This window comes from Palaemon carinicauda, chromosome 35 (assembly GCF_036898095.1).
Source record: "Palaemon carinicauda isolate YSFRI2023 chromosome 35, ASM3689809v2, whole genome shotgun sequence".
NCBI classification, from domain to species: domain Eukaryota; kingdom Metazoa; phylum Arthropoda; class Malacostraca; order Decapoda; family Palaemonidae; genus Palaemon; species Palaemon carinicauda.
In genome coordinates, this window is record NC_090759.1 from 63,764,086 (window position 1) to 63,786,818 (window position 22,733).

At 46.9% G+C, this 22,733-nt stretch overlaps 2 protein-coding genes across 2 annotated transcripts in view; one reads left to right on the top strand and one right to left on the bottom strand.

The window, feature by feature from the left end:
• Positions 1 to 18,994, bottom strand: part of LOC137627518 (U6 snRNA-associated Sm-like protein LSm2) — a 46,507-nt gene extending 27,513 nt beyond the window's left edge. The window contains exons 1-3 of the mRNA XM_068358606.1: positions 18,872 to 18,994; positions 7,112 to 7,179; positions 6,378 to 6,468 (exon numbers count right to left, since the gene is read on the bottom strand). Of these exons, the coding sequence (XP_068214707.1) occupies positions 6,378 to 6,468; positions 7,112 to 7,179; positions 18,872 to 18,874 (162 nt within the window). The 5' untranslated portion in view covers positions 18,875 to 18,994. The remainder of the gene's footprint in view (positions 1 to 6,377; positions 6,469 to 7,111; positions 7,180 to 18,871) is intronic.
• Positions 18,995 to 20,117: 1,123 nt separating this feature from the next.
• The window catches only part of LOC137627519 (aspartate aminotransferase-like), a 55,009-nt gene continuing 52,393 nt past the window's right edge, over positions 20,118 to 22,733 (top strand). The window contains exon 1 of the mRNA XM_068358608.1: positions 20,118 to 20,280. The gene's annotated coding sequence lies outside the window, so the exon portion shown is untranslated. The remainder of the gene's footprint in view (positions 20,281 to 22,733) is intronic.

Genomic DNA, 22,733 nt, shown 5'->3' on the forward strand with positions numbered 1-22,733 from the left:
AGAAACTCCGCTATTGCTGGAATAGTGGCATTGAGTGGAGAGATACCCCTTCCAAAACACCAACCACAGAAAACTCTCCACTTCGCCTGGTAGACCCCTGCGCGGATGACTTTCGCAGGTGTCCAGACATCCTTTCCGCAACTTGTTGCAAAAAGCCTCTCTCTGTGAGGAGATGCTGGATAGTCTCCAGGCGTGAAGCTGCAGCGAAGCTACGGCTTTGTGAAAGATGTTGGTGTGTGGTTGTTTGAGTAGCTCGTGTCGTGGTGGAAGTTCTCTTGGGAGTTCCGTCAGGAGCTGCAGAAGGTACAGAAACCACTCTGCGTGATGCCATAGCGGAGCTATTAAGGTCATAGACGGGTTGACCGATATTCTGGTTTTGTTGAGCACCCTCCTCATCAGACAGAACGGGGGGAAAAGCGTACACGTCGATGTTGTCCCACCGTTGTTGGAAGGTATCTTGCCAGAGTGCCTTGTGGTCCGGGACTGGGGAGCAGTACAGCGGAAGCTTGAAATTCAAGGCTGTCGCGAACAGATCCACCGTCAGGGAACCTCACAAAGTCAGGACTTTGTTGGCTACTAGACGATCCTAAGACCACTCGGTACTCACTATCTGTGATGCCCTGCTCAGACTGTCGGCGAGCACATTCCTCTTGCCTGGAATGAAGCGAGCCAATAGTGGAATCGAGGGGACTTCAGTCCATCTCAGTATCTCTACTGCAAGATAGGATAGCTGCTCTGAAAAGGTACCTCCCTGCTTGTTGATGTAAGCCACTACCGTGGTGTTGTCGCTCATCACCACCACGGAGTGACCCGCCAGGTACTGTTGGAACTGCTGATGTGCCAGGAATACGGCCTTCATTTCTAGCAGATTTATGTGGAGGCACTTTTCTGATTCTGACCACAGGCCTGAGGACCTGTGGTTCAGAACATGGGCCCCCCCACCTTTTCTTTGAGGCGTCCGAAAACAGCATCAAATCTGGGGGGAGGACGAGAAGATCCACTTCATTTCATAGATTCTCGTCTGTCACCCACCACTGAAGGTCCGTCCGTTCCACAGGACCCATAGGGACCAAGACGTCCGGGGAATCGTGTCCTTGATTCCACCGGGAGTTGAGTCGCCATTGCAGGGATCTCATCCTGAGGCGACCATTTGGAACTAGACGGCCCAGGGAAGAAAGGTGACCGAGGAGACGTAACCACAATTGGGCTGGGAGTTCTTCCCGTCTGAGGAAAGGGTCTGTGACCCTCCTCAGCCTTGCTATCCTGTCGTCTGATGGGAAGGCTTTGTGGAGATTGGTGTCCAAGATCATACCTAGATATACCAGTCGTTGAGTTGGAAGCAGAGAAGACTTGTTGAGATTTACCATGATCCCTAGATCTTGGCAAATTACTAGAAGCTTGTCCCGGTGTTGAAGAAGGGTCGACTCCGAGTCTGCTAGGATCACCCAGTCGTCCAGATAACGGAGGAGACGGATGCCGATCCTGTGTGCCCACGAAGAAATCAGGGTGAACACTTTGGTAAATACCTGAGGTGCTGTGGAGAGACCAAAACACAGCACCTTGAACTGGTAGATCTTGTTGTCTATGCTGAATCTTAAGTACTTCCTTGAAGATGGATGGACTGGGATCTGGAAGTACGCATCCTTCAGGTCCAGTGTACACATGATGTCTTGTGGTCTCACTGCAAGTCTGACCGTGTCTGCTGTCTCCATGCTCAACGGAGTTTGTTTGACAAACCTGTTCAGAGCTGGTCTCCAGCCTCCAAACGCCTTCTTTACAAGAAAGAGTCGACTGAAGAAACCTGGGGAACGGTCGACGACCTCCTGGAGAGCATCCTTCTTTAACATGGTCTCGACTTCTGCCCGTAGGGCTTGCCCCTTTGCCGATCCCATGGCATAGGAGCTCAACGACACTGGATACACTGTCAGGGGAGGTAGAGATGTTGTGAACAGGACGCGATATCCCTGACTGATTACGTAAATCGTCCAGGAATCGGCCCCGAGTTGCTGCCACCTGATCGCGCAACTTTGTAGGCATCCCCCTACTGGTGGACATGCAGGGGGACTGCCAATCCTAGCGTTTGCGGCCTCGGCCACTCCCTCTAGGATTTTTCCCTCCCCTGGAGGACTTTTTGCCTTTCTAGTCTTTGACAGGAAAGGGCTGCTGTTTGGACACCGTCGTCTTTGCTGCCACTGCCGGTTTCGTCGTCTTGGACGGGCGAGGTTGTTGAGGAGCTGGAGGTTTGTAGGGCTTTGGTGTGAGAACCCTCTGGAGGAGAGTGCTAATTGGATTTCCTCCACCTCTCAGCTGCCTGTTCCACATCTTTAGGCTCAAACAGATTTTTTCCCATAAGGGAAGAATGTCTGAGCCTGCTGACTTCGACGGCTGGGACCTTCGAATAGAAACTTTCTACCACTGCATCACGTCGTTTTAAGATGGAATTGGCCCACAAGTTCGAGACTTGGTGGGCCAGAAACTCAATGGTGCGGGTGCCCGAAAGGAGGAAGGTCTCCAGGGCTTTCCTGGTGCTCTCCTTAGACAGATCCTCGGATCGCAACAGGATGCCAAGAGACCCCAGCCTGACGTCCAGCCACGAAGTAGCCTGCATGGCACACTTCGCAACCTTCTCCTGACTTAGGATCTCTGTCGCTGAGAAAGTCACTTGCCGGCTAGAGAGCCTCTCTAGAGGGACTCCCTTGGTAAGCTCTTCCAGAGTGGTGCAAGGGAAGAGCTAAGCAAGACTCCTCCATGATCTCAAAGTACCTCCTCTGGTGGATACGAGGAGGAGGGAGGAGCTTGTTGCCAGCAGTGGAACAGCTGGAGGAGGCGAGTTCAGAGAGCTGGCCCTCAACCTTATCCCTGGCACCCTTCACCCCTTGGGACCAGGGCAAAGCCGCACTGGCCTTAGCGTGTCCTTGCCCTCACGAGGAGGAATCTCAGGGTCCGGGAACCCGTTGAGATGCCTCATCAGGGTCAGGACCTGCCAGAAGGCATGCTCTGACTCCTGTTGCTCTCCTCCTGGAGAACTGGCAGCAAAGTCTCCCGTCAACCAAGGGCTCTACTTGGGGGGACACGTGGACGTTCTCCGCTGGTCTCGTTGGCTCTGGTCGAATCCTAGAAGAAGACATATGGATGGTCTTAGAGTCCTTAGGTTCCCTCCTAGGAGGGATACAGGACTCCAATAACGAAGCCTGAGGGCTCTTCTCCGCCCCAACTCGGGACGATTCTCCTGCTCGAGGTGGGGTTTCTCCCATTGGTGCGATGGGAGAACGTCTCACCTCGGCAGACTCCCCTGAGGACGGAAAATCCTCGTCCACAGGAGATGGAGAGAAAGTCTGAGGGGGGGCGGGAGCCTTCCTCAAGGATTTCCTAGGAGCCAGCTTGACCCTGGGAGAAGTTACCACGACTTCTACTCCTCTCTTCCTCTTCCGTGGGGTCAGAGCTGCCTTTGATTTGAGGACCAACGACCTGGATGCTCTCGTTCCTGAATCCTCGCGCGGGGGCTCGCACTGTGAATCCCGATGGGAATCGTGCTGGGGTTCACGCTGTGAATCCCGATGGGAACAGTGCCGGGGTTCGCACTGGCGCTCGCGCGATGGAATGTTCCCTGGTTCGCGCAGAGATGAAGGCGCGGGTGTGCGGGCGAGCGCTGACGAGCAGAAGAGTGATGCCGCACAGGCGAGCGATGGCGCGCAGGTGAGCGACTGCGCACTGGCGAGGGTGCGTGTGGGCGCGCAGGCGATCTATGGCGAGCAGGCGAGTGGGCGTGATGGCGAGCGATGGGGCGCAGGTGCGCGATCTGGTGAAGGCAGAGGGTGCGTAGTAGGAACAACAAGCGTAGTTGGGCGCGAAGGTGACTGCTCGTGGCGCGTGGGCGCACAGGATCTCGGAGACCTCTAGAAGAGCGCACAGCAAGGGCTGGAACATGTGCGCTCGAAGGTGACTGCGCGCGATGGCGCACGGGCGAAGGCTGACGAGTGGGCGAGGTCCGAGGGCGCGCAGGAGATCGCTGACGAGAAGGCGAAAGTAGAGTCTTACCTCCTGTGCCCAGATCCGGAGATCGTAGACGCGCAGGTGAAGAGCGCTGGCGAGCTGGAGATCGTGGGTGCGCGTGGCGCGCATCAGGATCAGGGGACGCAAATGTGCGCTGGCGAGGAGAAGATCGCTGGCGTACAGGAGATCGCTGGCGCGCAGGAGATCGATGACGAGAAGGAGATCGCTGGCGCGTAGACTCTGCAGCAGGAGATCGCTGGCGCGTTGTCCCTGGCACAGGATGTTTCTGGAAAGTAGTCTCAGGAACAGCAGGAGAGCGCTTGCGCGCAGGAGAACATGGGCGCACAGGGGATACCTGGCACTTAAGGGACTTACTCACAAAGTGAGAAAGCCCCTTTTGCCCCGAAGGGACCGGTGCCCATTGGATAACGGGGTGCGTGGGCGGCCACAGCGCGTCAGCAGCCAGGAACGGAGACGGAAGATCAGCAGGTCTGGCAGGCGAAGGAGATCGCAACCAATCAGCAGAGGTCCAGGGATGCAGCTGCAACGGTCGCTGCACAGCGAGGAGAATCCTCTGCGGGGGGGACTGCGAAGGCGAAAAACGGAAGAAGCGCCTCCTAACTCCCTTGTGGGAAGAAGGAAGGCCTCTACGGCAAAGAGGAAGACGGGCCTTACATCTGATACGTCCTCTGGGGGCAGCAGGCAGACCATCATCAGTGCTCCGAAGAGGAGTCTCTGTTAGTGAACTCCCCCGAGGGGGAGAATCACCTGCAGGAGAGACCATTGGACTTAGCTCCTCCTTCGAAGGATGTTCGGAGGGGGGAACTAAGCCTTTAGCAACATCAGCACCCAAGGCAGAGGTTTGACCTAACTAGTCGGAAGCCTCTACCACAACAACGTCGACGATAGACAGAGGGTCAACCTCTGCTATCGCCGGCGACTGTTTGACAGCAGCCCCCAACCTGATTATGTCAAACAGGGCTTCCTTGGTGGGCAAACCCTGAAGCCCCAAGGAAGCCCAAAGCTGCAATAAATCATCATTAGACACATTAGCAGAAATAACCTCGCCCGGGGGAGGAGGAGGAGCTGCCTCGCTATGGGAGGCAACGCCCTCTCCCGCACCCCGAGGTTGGCGAACACAAGTACGGCCTACGCTACCACTCGACGGCCTCTCGGAAGAGACCGATCGAGTGGGACCTTCGGAGGAGGTTTGGGCTACAGAAGAAGAGTCCTTGGGATTTTCTCTCTTCAAGGAAACCCTTGAAGGAGAAATATCCCGCTTAGACTTCTTCTGCCGGCGCCGTGAAAACCTCTCCCACTGGGAGGTAAACCACTCCCTACACTCACCGCATACTTTATTTCTTTCACACAGTTGGCCCCTGCAATAAGGACATAAGGTGTGAGGGTCTGTGTCCACCGCTGACATAAACGTTCCACAAGGGCGGTCAGGTAAGCCGGGACACTTCTGCATGGTAGAGGCCAACTTCCAAACACACTGAAAAGAAAAAGCAAAAAACAAAGATCAAAGGCTGTCATAAGCGAGGGTGGGAGCAGACACGTCTGATCGTCACCTGAGCCAAAAGCAAAGTGAAGTATTCACAGGTGTGTGAGGGGGGGAGGGGTAGCAAGCTACCCCTCCCTACCCCCTCGCTAACTAGCGAGGGGGTGGTAATCCCTCGTTAAAATTCTAATGGCTCGTCATTTCAGCTACGCCGAAAGTAATACCCATATTAAATAGCGTGGTTTGTATTTCAGTTACGGAACAAATTCAAATTCCATTTGGATATGAATAGGGGGATAGACTTTAAAAACCTGATAAGCATGCTATTAGAAAATAAAACTAATGGAAGATCATATTAATGTGATTATGCCTATAAAATTAAAATGGGAGAGTCAGGTAAAGATAATCCAAGGCTTATATCTTCCATCAAGAAAGTTAAGGAGTTCCACAGTATCCTGGCTGCTAAATTCTCCTCATAATTCTTATTGAAATCTAACCACAGCTGGCTAGAGAAGACAGTAATCAGACAGCATCATTCACATGAAAGATGGCTGTAAGAAGGGCAAGACTTAGAAGCCAAACAGTAACAACGGAAGGAGTGATCTCAATCACCAAATATGAATTAACACCCTGAATGTCCCAAGTACCCTTGAGAGGAACCAAGGCACAAATGGTCAAATGTGGGTTCCAATTTACTTTATCACTTACCTATCAAATATGCGGCAGCCTTACGAGTGTCCAGCTCAATTTAATTTTAATAAACCAAAGCAAAATGGATTAAGTAAAGCAATCTTTTGTATTGTTTATGAAAGCTTTCAGTCTAATGGTCATAAAAATACCTCATACTATATATTCCATTCAGAACCAAACAAGAAAATCTTACCATGTGTGGATATTTTTCAGTGTCAGTTACATTTATGTCTGTCAGCTTGATGTTCAGGTACTGGTCTACTGAGTGCAAGGTTCCACATATACTGGAAGGCAAAGATATATTTAGTACATAAACAAAATTTCTTATTTCTAGCAATTACCAGATGTTCATATTGTTTATTCTCAAGAAGCCTTTACCCGTACAATTTCAAAATTTCCCATTTTCTTCCCTTCAATAAACATCCAAAACATAATAGAGTTAACAAGAAAGAAAATTAATGCTTCAGGTTTAACAAAATAGGATTTGAAAGATACATAAACACATTTTACCAGAATTGTTTATGGTAAATTTTACTTTCTTACAAAAGCAAAAAAAAAAATTATTTTCAAAAAGTTATAACCCACAAAAAATAGCCTTGTGAATGCAATGATAACCAGAAAACAAAACCCCTTGCTTATTCAGATGTCTGAATCTTCCTTATCTCCTTCAATCCTGATTACTAGTCTATAGCATTTCCTTCATAAAAAAAATCCTCACACACTAATATTGTACTGAGGAAACACCACGAAATTCATGAAAAAAAAAAACTATCAAAAAGTAGTAGTATTGTACTGAGAAAACACTTCACAAAATTCATGACAAAAAACTAATTTCAGAGTCGAGTTAAATTGTTTTTTACCAACTACTGGAACACATCTACATCATAACCAGACGAGTAAAAAAGTAGTGATCCTATCATAACTCACCTAAGGTCATTTTTTAGCTCCACAACGACATCCTTCCCAATAAGGGACTTGAAAAAGGAGTAGAATAACTGAAAGAGAATGCATTCAATAAAAATCTTTGTCTTCACTACAGATAAACATATCCTAACATAATTTAGTGTGAACGTGAAAGCTACCTTAAATTACTGTACAAAGTGTGCCCCTATGATAATTTCCTCCTTGCTTAAAATAATATTGCATACAGTACTATACAGTAGTGTATGAAGTGGGTTTTAGGGCAAACATACACCAGATTAATTTATCTTTAGCACAGTTAAAGATTCCAAATTTTAAACATAACTTCTATTTTTCTTTAAGAAACAAACCTGAGTTCTTTAATTAACATGACAAATTTGAAAGTAATTTGTATTTTTCCTATGATAAAAATCTGTAGCTATTTTATTAGGGATTATCTTAGGCGAAGCTTGAAGAGTAGCCAAGCGAAGTTATCACCTTGTGGAAAATGTTTTCATGTGGCTGATTGAGTATATCGTGTCATGGAGGGAGCTCTCTTGGAGCTATGAGAGTCATGAATAGGTTCTTGGATGATCTGGTTTTGTTGAGCAACCTTCACATCAGACAGATCAGGAGAAAGGCGCACACGTCGATTTTGTTCTACCGTTGTTGGAATACATCTTGCCAGAGAGCCTGAGGGTCTGGGACTGGGAAACAGTAGAGTGGGAGCCTAAAGTTCAGAGATGACACGAACAGATCCACAGTTGGGGAATCCCCCAAAGTCAGGACTTTTTACACTATCAGATGATTCAAATACCACTCGGAGCCCACTATCCGAGTCGCTTTGCTCAGATTGTCTGCGAGCACATTGCTCTTGCCTGGAGTGAAGCGGGCTGATAGGGACACTAAGTGGTCTTCTATCCATCTTAACACCTCCACAGCAAAAAGGCACCACCTTGCTTGTTTACGTAAGCCACTACTGTGGTGGTGTCACTCATAAGCACCACAGAGAATTATGCGCTGGTTCTTTTCAGACTCGGACCAAAGCCCTGAGGCCATGTGGTACAGCATGTGGGGCCACCTCCCTTCTTTCATTGCACCAGCATCAATGAACTTAGATGTCAGGATGCCTGAAAACTTTAAATTAATCAATTAATCAATAATCTTTCATTGCATCCGAATAGAGCATCAATTCCAGGGGAGGGCTGAGAAGGTCTGTCCCTCGGCAGGAGGTTCTCGTCTGTCACCCATCATTGAAGGTCCGTCAGCTGCACTAGTCCCACAGGGATCAACGTATCCAGGAAGTCAAGTGCACCGATTCCACCTGTATTTCAGCCGCCACTGAAGAAATCGAATTCTGAGGCAGCTCTGTTGGGCACTAGATGGGCCAGGAACGACAGGTGACCTAGGAGATGCAACCATTGCTGTGCTAGATGATCTTCCACAGATCAGCCACGAAGTACCCTGCATCAAGGTAACGCCGATAATGGAGGACACCCCAGTGGGAACCCGGAGTTTTGGGTGGGGGAAAACTTAGAGAAAATGATATATAATGGTTAAACAAACCTTTTCTTCTCTATACATTATTTTCTTGGACGTATAATAAATCCATGGAAAACTGCACAAATAATCTGTATCCTATACTACTGGTATATTTTTCATTTCTTTGTGGACATTCTATGAAGCAGTTGTATTGGATCCCTTTCGTTCGTATGTACATGCGTGTTAACCAGTTATAGAACTTCTATGCATAAACTCCGGCCCCCTTTATTTCGACCAATAGGATTATATACTCGTTTTCTTATACGCCCTACTCACGGTTACCCGCGACATTCAAGTATTAGACCCTTCTAATATGACAAATTCGAAGATAATTTGTATTTTTCCTAACCATACAAACCTTAACTATTTACAGAGGGTTACCTTTTAGCGCAGCTGAAATGGCGAGCCATTAGAATTTAACGAGGGTGTATTACCCCCGTGCTAGTTAGCGGGAGGGGTAGGGGAGTGGTAGCTAGCTACCCCTCCCCCCCCTCACACACAGATGAATGCTCACTTTCACTTAGAGGGAGGACTTGTCTTGGGGGACAGGGCTGGCGGGCAAATATGTGTAAATAGCTAAGGTTTGTATGGTTAGGAAAAATACAAATTATCTTCGAATTTGTCATTTGTCCCGTAACCGAAATACAAACCACGCTATTTACAGAGGGTGACTTACCCCTTAGGTAGGGTGGAAAGTCCCCAGCCATACTGGCTTTGGCTTTACCCGGGGACTCAGAATCCGAGGGAGTCTCACTCGAGAAAAGGAGTCCCTGCACCTCACAAGTTCCTTGCTCCGCAAGGAACCATGTGGCCTACGTAAGCTTGTGTGTGAAGGAAGAAGTGTGACCCGTCCTAGGCAGTTGACCTGGAGTTCCAGAAGGAACTCTGGGTTAGGACGTTCCCAATACCACCTCGTCAGGGTATGGGGGACGCGACAGTATTGACTCAATACTTGGAACACAAGGAAGCATGGTTTACCTGCAGGGGTTCGAGGTCAGCTATGCAGAGACCAGGATGCTGCTTCCCCGTAGAGGGGATGATGAAGAAAGAAGTAAGGGCCAGACATACTTCTTTCGTTCATGCAGACTAAAACCTGATAACAATGCCCTCAACCTTCTGCTACCTGTCCAAAAAGGAGCCTGAGATTAGACCAGCTGTTGTGTAGCCACCACAGAGCGATAGAAAACGTATCGAGACTCCTGTGGGTCACGCCCTGCAGGAAGCGGGCTGCGAAGGTCATTAGACGCTTCCAGACTCCAGCTTGTAGCACCTGCGTCACAGAGTAGTATTACTCGAAGGCGAGGGACGTTGCGATGTATCCAACATCGTGCTGTAGGGCAACGTGACGGGGGAGGGTCTGGAGACAGGTCGAGATGAATGTCCTTGAGTCCGGGCTGAAGAGGTATACTGGTGACTCTCCCCCATGTCCTCCTTGTGCTCCCAAATCGGCTGCAACTGAGGACAAACTGCAGCTGTTCCCAGCGCTAACCTCTCGATTCCTTTACTGGCAAGAAAGAGAAGGTCTTGGGACATCAGATACAGAATAGAGACTCGAAATCTTGAATGAATCGGACCGAAGGGCCGGGACCCCAAGATTCTGAGTCCAGCCAACAACTCAGGAGCGAACCTGAATGTTGCCTTCCCCTCTTCCTTAGAAAGGGGGGAGTCGTAAGAGACCAAGAAGATTGCTTACACACTGGCCGTGGCCAGAGTGAGCAGGAGACCCAAGGCGGAATACAATCCGAGGCCTGTCGTAAAGGGTCTTGAGAAGATCTCTTAAAGGACTAAAAGTCCGAGCCATGCTCCAAGTTGGAGGTCTTCCTCCGATTAGGGCAGGGACGATCGTAGCTTCGCATGAGCGAGGATAGATCCAGCGGGCAGGAAAAAGTTATTCCTTTAAGCCTGAAGGTCAGGGAAAGGCTGAGCGACAGGCTTCATTGCCGAGAGCGGAAAGGAGTTTCCTCCCGCCGAAAGGCAATAAGACCGTTATTGCTGGAGAAGAGGCCTCAAGGGAAGAGGTATATCTCCCACGGCACGTACCACCTTATACTCTTCACTTTGCCTGGGAGACCCCTGTGGATGACTATTGCAGATGACGCGACCTCCGTACCGCGACTGTAGCGGGTTGTCTCTTCTTGAGGAGGAGGAGGCGTAGTGTCTCCAGGCATGAAGCCGAAGCGACGCCCCGGTTCGGGAGAGATGTCGCAGTGTGGTTGCTTGAGTAGTCTGCGCCGTGGGAGAAGCTCTCCCGGGAGTTCCGTCAGGGGAAGCAGAGGGTCCAGAAACGGTTCTGCGCATAGTCCCAGTGGAGCTCTCCCATTGAAAGGTTGACAGACAACCTGGTCTTGTTGAGACCCATTGTCCACAGACAAAAAGGAGGGAAGACGCAGGCGTCGAAGTTGTCCTACCATCACCGGAATGCATCTTGCCAGAGTCTCGGGGTCTGAGACTTGGGGGAAGAATAGCGGAAGCTTGAGGTTCCAAGCTGTCGCGATCAGGTCCCCCAGACCAGTACTTGCTGGTTACCCAAGGTCAAAGACCCCCAGGTACACTCTCTCTACGAGGCTCTGCTCGGATAGTCTGAGAGAACATTCCCCTGCCTGGAATGAGAGAATCTCAATCATCCCGGTATCTCTAGTGCAAGATGTGAAGGTGTGAAAATGCGTCCCCTGCTGGTTAGAATACGCCAGAATCATGAAGTCGACGCGCACGGGGCGACTCGGCAGGAGCTGTAGAGGGGCCAGACTAAGGCCCCTAAGCCTGCCTGAATGATGGAGAGGTATCCTTCAGGTCTTGACCATAGGCCTGGACCGGAACATGCCCCCCCCTCCCTTTTCTTTGACGAGTCCGAGAACAGCATCAAGAATGTGGGGAAAGGACGAGAATATCCACTACTGTACCATCAAGAGGCTCCATAGGTCAACACCCATTGCAGGTCTAATAGTTCCGCTGGTCCCATAGGGGCCAGGAAGTCCGGTTAAACATTGCCTGAAGCCACCGGAACTTGGATCGCCCCACATGGAACTTATCCTGAGGCGACCGTTCGGACTATAGACGGGTCAATGAGGAAAGGAGAACTAGGAAACGTTCCAAGGTAGGGCTGAAAGCTCTGCTTGACTGAGAACAGGTACTGCGACTCTCCTCAGTCTTGCCACAGTCAACCGAAAGGAAGGCTCGGAGGATGTGGTAACAGAATCTGGCGTCCCCAGTTGGTCACCCATCCAAGTACCGACGTTGCTTAACCTCGCTGGACGGACGAGAAGCGGGGTTTCCAACGTGGTAAGGCCGTTGACTCAATATCATGACCAGATACTCCAGATGTTAAGGCAGAGGAAGAGAAGGCTCCAAGCAAAATACCATGAGCCCACACTCATGGTAAGCATCCGGAAGCTTGTCCCGGCGCTGAAGAAGGTCGAACCCGAGCCTACCGGAGTTGACCAGCCCTCCAAACAGCAGAGGAGGCGGAAGCCTGCACCTGAGCGGCCAAGAGGAAGGCAGGGAGAGTTCTCTGGGGAAACAAACCTGCTATGCCACGGCGGGATAGCCACACTGCATCATAAGCAGGAATACTTGCAGTCTAGGCTGAATTCCACGAGCACCCTGGAAGATGGATGGAATGGAAACTGAAAGTACCCGTCCTTCCGATCCAGGGTTTAAGGAGTCCTGTCGCCTCGTTACCAGTCTGATCGATTCTGCTGGTCTACGCTGGCCGAAGTTTGTTCGACAAACTTGATCAGGGCTGAGAGGTCGACTACGGACATCCCCTCTCAGATCCTTCCTTACAAGAAAGGATCGACTGAGGAGGCCGGGGGTGAAGCCGTCGATGATCCTAAGGAAGACCTTCGCCTAAGGTATGGATCATTCTGCCCAACCGGGCAACTCTGCTGACGCTATGGCATAGAGGTTCAGAGACACTGAATTCGCTGACAGAGATGGCAGGCGCGATATCCTTGGCTGATCACAGAGATTGTGCGGGAATGGGCATCGGGAAGCTGTCATTCGGATGAGTAACCTTAAGCATCCTCCCAGCGAAAAACCTGCAATCCTAGAGTTCGTGAACTCCTTCTAGGACTATGCCCCCCCGGGGGAGTCTCCCGTGCCATCTGTTCCTGACAGGAGGAAACTGCAATTGGACACCTTGTCCCAGTTGTCATAGCCGATAACTTAGGCCGACGTGGTTGAAAGAAAAGGGCGCTGGAGCCCTGCAGAGTCTGGAAGAAAGCGCCTTGGAGGAGTGAAAACGGAAGTCGATTTCATCCGCACAGCCGCTGTCTAAGTCTCTGTCCTTGGGCACAAACAAACTCTTCTCAAGGATGGAAGGGTGTCTGAGGTCGTCGACCTCCACAGATGAGACACCCGAAGGAAGCCCACAGTCAGCGCGTCCAGATGGTACAACATCGAGCTTGTCCGCAAGTTAGATACTTAACGACGAAAGGCCAAGGTGCCTGAGCTCGAGAGGAGGAAAGTACCCATGACCTTCCTGTAGCTTCCTTGAACCAAACCTCGGGCCGTAACCGAGGAGGGAAAGAACCTGGTAAGCTCCCAGAGGAAGGGGTAAGCAGTCACCCCTTGTCCGATGGAGAAATCTCGAACGGAAAGCCCCCCCGCCAAAAATCCTTCCAGGGAATGACGGGGAAGGGCTAACCCAGGTTCAGGAAAGAGGAGTGTTGCTCAGATCTCCCTTAAGTTTCTCCTATTCTTGCAAGTGCCAAGCTCTGCGTTTACAGGGTGAGGCCGTGTTCTGGAAAAACGCTCCAGAAGAACTTGCCAGGCTGGCCATGCTGCGAAAACCCCATTGGGAATCGAGGTCGCAATCGCCCTGGAGCTCGCGCGACGGTAATTCAAAGATTTTCGCGGGGGCGAACGTGGAAGCGCCCATGCGCGGTAACGCAAACGAAGGTGAGCGAAGGAGCGCAGAAGGAGGGCGAGCGTGGTAGGAAGGGCGAGAGCTGGTGGTCGGCGAGCGATAACCCATAGACGAGCAGTGGATACTGCAAGAAATAAGCCGACGTTTGTGCGAAGAAACACTGTAGGTTCGCGCGACGGAACATAATCCATCTGCACGATGGAAAATCGTTGGTTCGCGCGCGGGCGCACAGGCGAGCGGTCGCGCGGGCGCACAGGCGAGCGGTCGCGCGGGCGCACAGGCGAGCGGTCGCGCGGGCGAGCGGTCGTGAGGGTGGGCAGGTGGATGAGCGCGAGTCCGAGGCGGCGAACGCAAGCGTTAGCGCGATGGCGAGGAAACGCGCTGCCGCGTGGGCGAGGAAGACCGCTGGCGATATGGATCAACAAGCGATCGGTGGTGAGCGCTAACGCATAGGTTGGCGATGGCGCGTTGTGTTATGCCGACGCGATGGTCGAGCAGCATGCGCAGGTGAGCGATCGTGCGTTGGTGAGCGATCGCGATCAGCATGTGCAGGAGGGCGATCGCGCGATGGTGATCAGCATGCGCAGGGTCGCGCGATGGTGATCAGCATGCCAGGGTCGCGCGATGGCGATCAGCATGTGCAGGTGGGCGGTGGCGCGATGGCGAGCAGCCTCTGCAGGTGGGCGATCGCGCGATGGCGAGCAGCATCCGCAGTTGAGGGTCGCGCGATGGCGAGCAGCATCCGCAGGGTAGACGATAGCGCGATGGTGATCAGCATCCGCAGGGTCGCGCGATGTCGATCAGCATCCGCAGGTGTGCGGTCGCGCGATGGCGATCAGCATCCGCAGTTGAGGGTCGCGCGATGGCGATCAGCATCCGCAGTTGAGGGTCGCGCGATGGCGATCAGCATCCGCAGTTGAGGGTCGCGCGATGGCGATCAGCATCCGCAGTTGAGGGTCGCGCGATGGCGATCAGCATCCGCAGTTGGGGGTCGCGCGATGGCGATCAGCATCCGCAGTTGAGGGTCGCGCGATGGCGATCAGCATCCGCAGTTGAGGGTCGCGCGATGGCGATCAGCATCCGCAGTTGAGGGTCGCGCGATGGCGATCAGCATCCGCAGTTGAGGGTCGCGCGATGGCGATCAGCATCCGCAGTTGAGGGTCGCGCGATGGCGATCAGCATCCGCAGTTGAAGGTCGCGCGATGGCGATCAGCATGCGCAGGTGAGCTAGTAGCTGGCGAACCATGTTCCTTCAGAAGTGTTGGAGAACGTTGGCGTGCCGGCTGTAACACACGCGGGCGATCCGGAGATCGCCGAGAGACAGGTGATCGCTGGCGAGCTGATGATCGCTGACGAGCAGAAGGCTACGCGTGGAAGCCTGCGCATAGAAGAAGAGTCCTTGACCCCGCCCTGAACCGAAGTTCTAGATCGCGAGGGCGAACGTGGGCGCACAGGGCGCGTAACAGGAACCAACAGGAACAGCAGGGATGATCATCATGAAAGCGCTGACGAACAGGAGAGCGCTGATGAGCAGAAGAGCGCCTGTGCGCTAAAACTGAGCAGGAGCAGGCGAGAACACAGCAGAAGGGCGCGCAGGGAAACCCTGACACGCAAGGGAAGAACCCCCGTGGGAGGCAACCCTTTGCCCCGAAGGGATCGTTGTCCGCCGGGAGACTGATGTCCGTCGGAAGACCGTTGCCCGTCGGAAGACGAGATCAGACTGCTGTCCATCTGCACCAAGGCGGAAGATCGAGAAAAAGGAGTTGTAGGCTGCAAACGGAGATTCAAAAAGGCGCCTCAAGCACCCTTATAGGGAGATGAGAGGCCCTTACGACGAGGCGGACGGTGGGCCTTACGACGAGGGAGGCCAACAGCAACAGCAACAGAAGAAACCTCCGAAGAGGAGTCTCTATGAGTGTACTCTCTCGCGAACGAAAGAGAAACACTTCGTAGAAGAGACTGGTCAGCCAGTGACCTAAAAGGAGCAATCCTCCGAAGAGGAGCTCCTGCAGTTGCCCAGCCCCTTGAGCGAAACTGCAGGTGTGACCGCTCAGCACCAAGAGCATAGTCGCACGAAAAAAAGGCAAGAGAAGAACCCCCCAAAAGGGGAAAAACTCAAGCCTGGACAGGAAAAACTTCCCTCGGAAGGAAAGTTACCCGCCCAAGGAGGCAAGCCTCCTGAGAGTTCTAAAATGAACTGGAGAGCTGTCCGTCATCACGGGAGTACTTCCAGTAGAAGGAGACACGCCCCTGACGAAAATACAAGGGGGGAGGCAGCAACAGCCGAATCCCCAGGACTCAACAAGACAGCTCACACCTTTGCCATATTACAGAAACAAACTAGATCGGTAACTAAAAAAATAAAACAAATAATATTAGTACACATTCATTCCCCCGGGAAGGCTCCGAAGAGGAATCCCGAGGGAAAGGAAACAAGAATTACACAACAGGCACGTGCCCTCACAACCACTTACACTCACGGAAGGAGAGCTGTAACCAAAACAGAATTATAACAATTATAATTATGCAACTATGTAATTATGTAATTTAAAAATGAATGAACACTAAAGAAAGAACGAAAACCCCGAAAGGAATCGTTCTACAAGCTGAAAAACAAAAAACAACTACAATTACATTCATAACTAATTGAGACAAACGTACGGCGTAGCAACCCCCCCACACGGAAAGGAAGCTACAAGGGCGTAGTAACACATAGTAAAAGGGTGAACGACCACAAGAGAGAGAGAGAGAAAGACATAAGTCAAACTCGATCGCCACCCATAAAATTACGCCGTGGTGGCCTAACTGCCGAGGACTCCATGTAGATATTGTACACTACACACACAACTCTGAAAAGGAAACTTACTTATTTCTATACTCAAATATATAGGCTATACAAACATGAAAACATGTTTACATATATATTGAGTAAATGAAAAGTAAGCGATTAAGTAAAGACAAAACAAACAATGGCTGCCAAGAGAGGACCAAGACAGAGACGACTGTCACAGTCCGAGCCAAAAGTGAAAGTGAGCATTCATCTGTGTGTGAGGGGGGGAGGGGTAGCTAGCTACCACTCCCCTACCCCCCCCCCCCCCCCGCTAACTAGCGCGGGGGTAATACACCCTCGTTAAATTCTAATGACTCGCCATTTCAGCTGCGCTAAAAGGTAACCCTCTGTAAATAGCGTGGTTTGTATTTCGGTTACGGAACAAACCGTATGTATGTATTTGTTGTTGCAATACCCACGTGTACACATTTCTTTTTACTCACAACATTCAAGTATACTACAGGACTTGACGCTCCTAATACCATTTGTATGTATTCATTGAAGCAATACCAACGTGTATATTTCTTATTTTCTCATGTTTAAAGTCATTTCCTCCGTTATTACAACATTTTAATGTATTCATATAAAATAAAATTCATTCTTTCCTTCACTTTATCTTACTAACTGTTCTTCATTCCTGCTTTTTTTCCTGTTATTGCCGTATTACATTCAGTTTTCACATATCAAATACTTTCTTTGAACTAGTTTACCTTTCAAGTTTACTTTACAGACACAGTACTGTTATACCAATGTTTCCGTTAACCAATTATGTAAACGTAAGTATGGAAACTCATATAGGGTGGGTTATATTTCCCCATTCCTTTGTTATCACTTTTAGTGCTTCGCTTCAGTCCTTTCAAAATCCTTTTTATGTGTGTTATCAAGTGTAGCTAACATGTTCCTAAAATCCCATAATGTTATACAGTACCACAAAAATTAGTGCCCAACATGTCGTGCTTGGTTATCTTACAGGGAAGAAAAGCACCTTCGACAGTCTGATAATAAAGCAAGTCAATTTGTTTTTATTGCATTTTAGGATCTGAAATTTTCAGATTTACAAAAATCTGTCGAAAAATCACTTCAAAATACAAACCAACTTAGAGGGGTACGCAGCTCAGCATGTACCGCTAGCCAGTACATAGGAGCTTTATGTTTTTCTTTTTTCAGGAGCGAAGGAAGCATACCGTGAAGCAAGAAACATTAGTTATTCTAAAAAAATATACCGCAAATAATTATTTGAGAAATAATAATCAATCATTGACGTTAGTATTCACAGCTCAACATTACCGCTTTTTGTTTTTATTTTTTTTGCGAGCGAATGGCGAAGCAAGAACCATTAGATTTAGGGGAAAATATTGAACAGAAAATATATGTTTTCCTGTAGTAAATGTGATTTCACCAAATTTGACTTCATTTCAATTACACCCGTTTTAGTGAGTGTAATAGTGGGAAACGAAGTAGTCGAACTGGTTTTCCTGTTTGTTTGCGGTTGAAATGAAGGTCAAATACAATTAAATCATGTTATTTACTACAGGAAAACGTATTTTCTGAGGGTGTATGTATGATAGCGGCCACCTGTATGTATTTTTACGTATAACTTAGAATACAGCAGTGTAAGGTGGGGTCCCAGGGGGGGCGTTAGTCTCCACGTCAGGTAAGTAGGTAAGGACACGGCCTGTAGGTTAGGTTAGGGGGGTGAGGAGTTTACGTTAGTTGATGTTCATTTTTAACCCACGCAGTAGGAACAGGCCGCTGATATACAAACGCACAATTTTCTGTTCAAAATGTTTCCCCATCCGTAAATATAACTTTACTAGCCAAGGCTACAGACAACGTAGAAACCGAGATGGAAAATTTGCATTTTCTCTGTTCACAGAAGGACTGGTGTATCGTTCTACAAAATTTCTCTTCAAAATAAATAACACGTATCCCATGACATTTTCCATGGTTTCACTTGTATGGCCCATAAGCATTTACAACATTTTACAGTAGTTGCATCAAACTAAAACTTTACCAACCACCTTATGAAAGCCTTAAAATAAAAGGAACAGATTGTTCGCATAGTAAGATAATAATAAGGAATAAAATTAGGTAAAGTTTTACTGTATTACAGATTCTCATTTCGAACAGAAAATATGTTTTCCTGTAGTAAATGACGTGATTTGACCGAATTTGACCTTCATTTCAACCGCAAACAAACAGAACAATAATACCTAAAATTACCGACAGGAATTAAAATACGTGAGCAAAGAGTAGCCTGAGCCACCTAGACCTACCGGTACAGGTAGGCTACGCAAGATAAGGTTACACAATATTTAGCCTAAATTATGGTAGGTTTCTTAAATCTAGCCAAGAATACTTCATTTCATAACAAATCACGTCTAAGCTATCTTTAAATTTTATTGAAAACCCCAATGAATCCTCGTCTAGGCCAACGTGCGCAGATGCGGCATTTCCCAACTTCAGAAATGTTTGGCAGGAATGATTAAAATCTAATATTTACTACGTCCAAATGTAAAATAAAATGCTATTTCGTATACATTCTTACCATGCTTTCCTCGACAACTTAAATTTCTATCAATTTTCGACCTGATGCTGTTCTATCACACAAAACAAACACTTAATCACGTCTTTCAAGTTTCAATGTAAACGTACTGTTGGTGTCAACAACGTTTCTTTAGTAATGGCTCTCAGTATCGGTAATACAATTATGTTAAAATGAGAGTTATTAAATGTATTTAAGTAATTTAATCACATTTAAATGTATCAATATACAAAAATATTATTCAAAAAGACAAAACTATATCTTTGAAGTGTCATTTTGAAATCCAGTGAGAAGTTATACTTTTATTTCATAAGAGAAACTACTTCAATACCCGACAGAAAAGATACGATTTTTTTCTCTTTAATTATCTAAAACTAATTGATCATTACCTACAAGTATATATTATGTTGATCCATAACATTATCAATTCTGTTGATAGATTGCTAAAAGAAATATAGAAGAATGTCAAATCAGAGCCCGTGTGGAAAGTGCTGGATTGAAATTATATTAACTATGTGAAATTCAAAAGTCCGCTGGTAATGGTAGTTTCATATTTTGGGGAGCCTGATGTACTCAACAATTCACATTAAAATAGTCAGTCATTAGATGTCCTTTAACTATTGAATTTGACTTCACATTACATATGTAACATAACGATGAAGGAAATGTGCATCTAAAAATAATAACCGAAAAAATAGATAAAGAAGATTAAAAACTTAAGAAGTTTGTTTTATCTGTAGTATGTCTTTGTGAATAAGAGCAAATGATTTAACTCATGTGAATTTTTTATGGTCAGTGTATAAATTACAAATGTTGATAGGGTAATACTGGGAGAAGAAATGTTGCAAAAATGTAAAAGAATCATACTGTAATACACAACTGTAGTAGTCTTAAATAGTTGATCTTTTGTAAGAAAAAAATCTTCCTTTTCAACTTAGTCTTCGTGGTTCACTTACAATCAGCTACCAGTTGTTCCACTGGCAGAATTATATTTATTTGTCAAGTAAGGGTTTAAGTTTATGATAACTTGTTCTTCCGTATTAGTTTTTCCTTGATATATATGTATTTGGTCTATTTTCAACGTCTCCATGACTGCTTAATGGTGTGTTTTAAGTTTTCACATAAAGGTGGAAGTTGGTAAAGTGATAAGGAAACTTGGAAGTGCATAGTAACCACATAAGCAAAGTGGTGGGCCGTTGAAAGGAAAAGACTCGTCCTCTGGGCTGAAATTAAAGAGCTATCAATGTTGTCTGCTGTGCAAATCCGCATAAAATTGGGAACCCGTGTAGGACCTAAGAAACTTTAAATATACTGTGTGACAGCATTTAGAGGCCTACCTTTTACGCTGTATGAAAAAATATTCGTATTAGGACACGCGTATTACCTGTACTACGAATAGTTATCACTGCCAGGTAAGTCCAATACTGTAATTATTATTTACCGCCATCGATTTCTACAGCATGGTTACCCCCCCCCCCCTCTCTCTCTCTCTCTCTCTCTCTCTCTCTCTCTCTCTCTCTCTCTCTCTCTCTCTCTCTCTCTCTCTCTCTCTCTCATCAAATGGTAGATCCACGGTAGTGATAGTATGTCACAACTCATAAATATTTAAGTCATGCATTGTTAATCTTTTGCCCTAATGTTTTCGCATGACATTAAATTGCAATTACGTAATTATTATATTTCAATTTGAGAAAAAGAAATATGTAATAAGCCTAGTACTATAAACTGCAACTGGTCGCCGGAAATTTGCGTATTGAAAGATTTCCTTTTGAAATTGAGTAAGAGACGCATCTAAATAATGAAGGGGGGGGGGGGGGTTGGCGTCGTCGGTAGGACCTCATTGCCAAGACCCATTTAAATGACTTTGACTTTGAAATTGAAATGTCAAAAAGTGCATAGTAACAGAGACGACCATCGCTGTTTCTGCCCCCTTAGAAATATATCACTGATAGTCTTTTCATATACTTTTTCATATATTTCAATAGTGAATTCGTCTCGGATTTGGAGATTAGCGATTATCCTTACTAAAAATTACATTATCCGATATCTGTTTTGTTAACATTTTGTCCAAAATAAAACCGAATTAGCATAGAAAAAAAAATCAGTTAGTCACGAATGCAACGTTGGTGTAATCAAGGAATTTTTGTCAAATTAATACAAGACTTAGGGAGTTTTGGAACATCAGTCTTTCATTTTATGATGTGTTTCAAAATTGAAATAAACAATCGATTTATTGATTGCTTTGAAAACTCGATTAGACTCCCTCATGAAAGGGCAGGAAGAAAACATTATAGACCTTGGAATTACATTGTAAGGATAGAAGTCGCATTTAGGAAAATGGTCTTTTTGATTTCTCATGATGGGTCATTCTACATATCTTAATATTCAATTTAGCTTTAATAAGGCTCAATACTGCACAGTATTTTAGAAGTTTTATTACCTCCGCCAAGGAGGTTATGTTTACTAGTCGTACTCGGGTTATTTAATCAATTGTCTGTGGACAGGACTACGCCAAAACTGCTCAACGGATTTTGACGAAATTTTCACCAAAATATATAAAAGAATGCCTGAACAAACTAGAACTTGAAACAAATGTTACCATGAGACACACGAGTGACAAACATAGAATCCCATTAAATTTTGGAGATGGTCCGGATCCCGATTTGCATTTTTCACAATTTAAAAGAACAGGATTACGTCAAAACTACACAACGGATTTTGACGAAATATTCACCACAGATAGATCTTATGTCATGGACGAACCCAATAAAATTTGGAGATAATCCGGATCAAGATTTGCATTTTTCGCAATTCTAAAGATCGGGATTACGTCAAAATTAATCGGCGGATTTTGACGAAATTTTCACCACAGATAGATCTCGTGTGTCATGGATGAACCCAATAAATTTTTTAGATGATCCGGATCTAGATTTGCATTTTGCACAATTTTGATGTTCGGGGTTACGTCAAAATTAATAGACAGATTTTGACGAAATTTTCACCACAGACAAATCCTAGGTCATGGACGACCCCATTAAATTTTGGAGATGATCTGGATTTGGATATATTTTCTAGATCTGGATTTCCATTTTTACCATTTTAAAGATAACGTCAAAACAAATTGATGGATTTTGACGAAAAGTCCACCACAGGTAGATCTTGGGCCATTAACTTTGGCGGAGGTTAGAAATGTCTGATTTCCCTTGTTACAGCTGTGACTAATTTGTGAAAAGATTTTCTTAATTAAGTAGATGAATTGGTGGAACATCATAAGCTCAATCTTGCAGCTAATGGTTTTTACGTTGTACGGGTCGATATAAGTATCTTTTTATAGTTCCTATATGAAAAATAAATTTTAATATTGTTACTGTTCTTAAATTGTTTTATTTTAATTGTTCATTACTTCTCTTATTTATTTATTTTCTTATTTTTTCCTCCCTGGGCTATTTTTCCCTGTTGAAGCCCTTTGGTTTACAGCACCCTGCTTTTCCATTATCATCATCACAGCGTAGTTCAATCAGTACAGGGGTAACCCTTTCCTAGGGTAGGCACCTTTATCACTTCTGCCCTTCTACTAAGTTTTGTAGCTTCCCAAGTTGTACTTCGACAGATTATAATAGAAAGGATTGCAGTAATCAATCCTGGCAGTGGCACAGTTAATCACAAATATTTAACAAAATATTCATTCAAATATTGCTTTATAAAAGCGATTTTTCAGAGGTGATATCCAACGCTTCCTACTACAGTATCAATTTGAACAGTGAGAAACAAATTAGTCCTGTCATACAACTAGATCGCGATATCTACTAGATATCTTATGCACTTGGTGTTTTTGTAGTGCAATGCCTTTAGATTGTATGAAAAG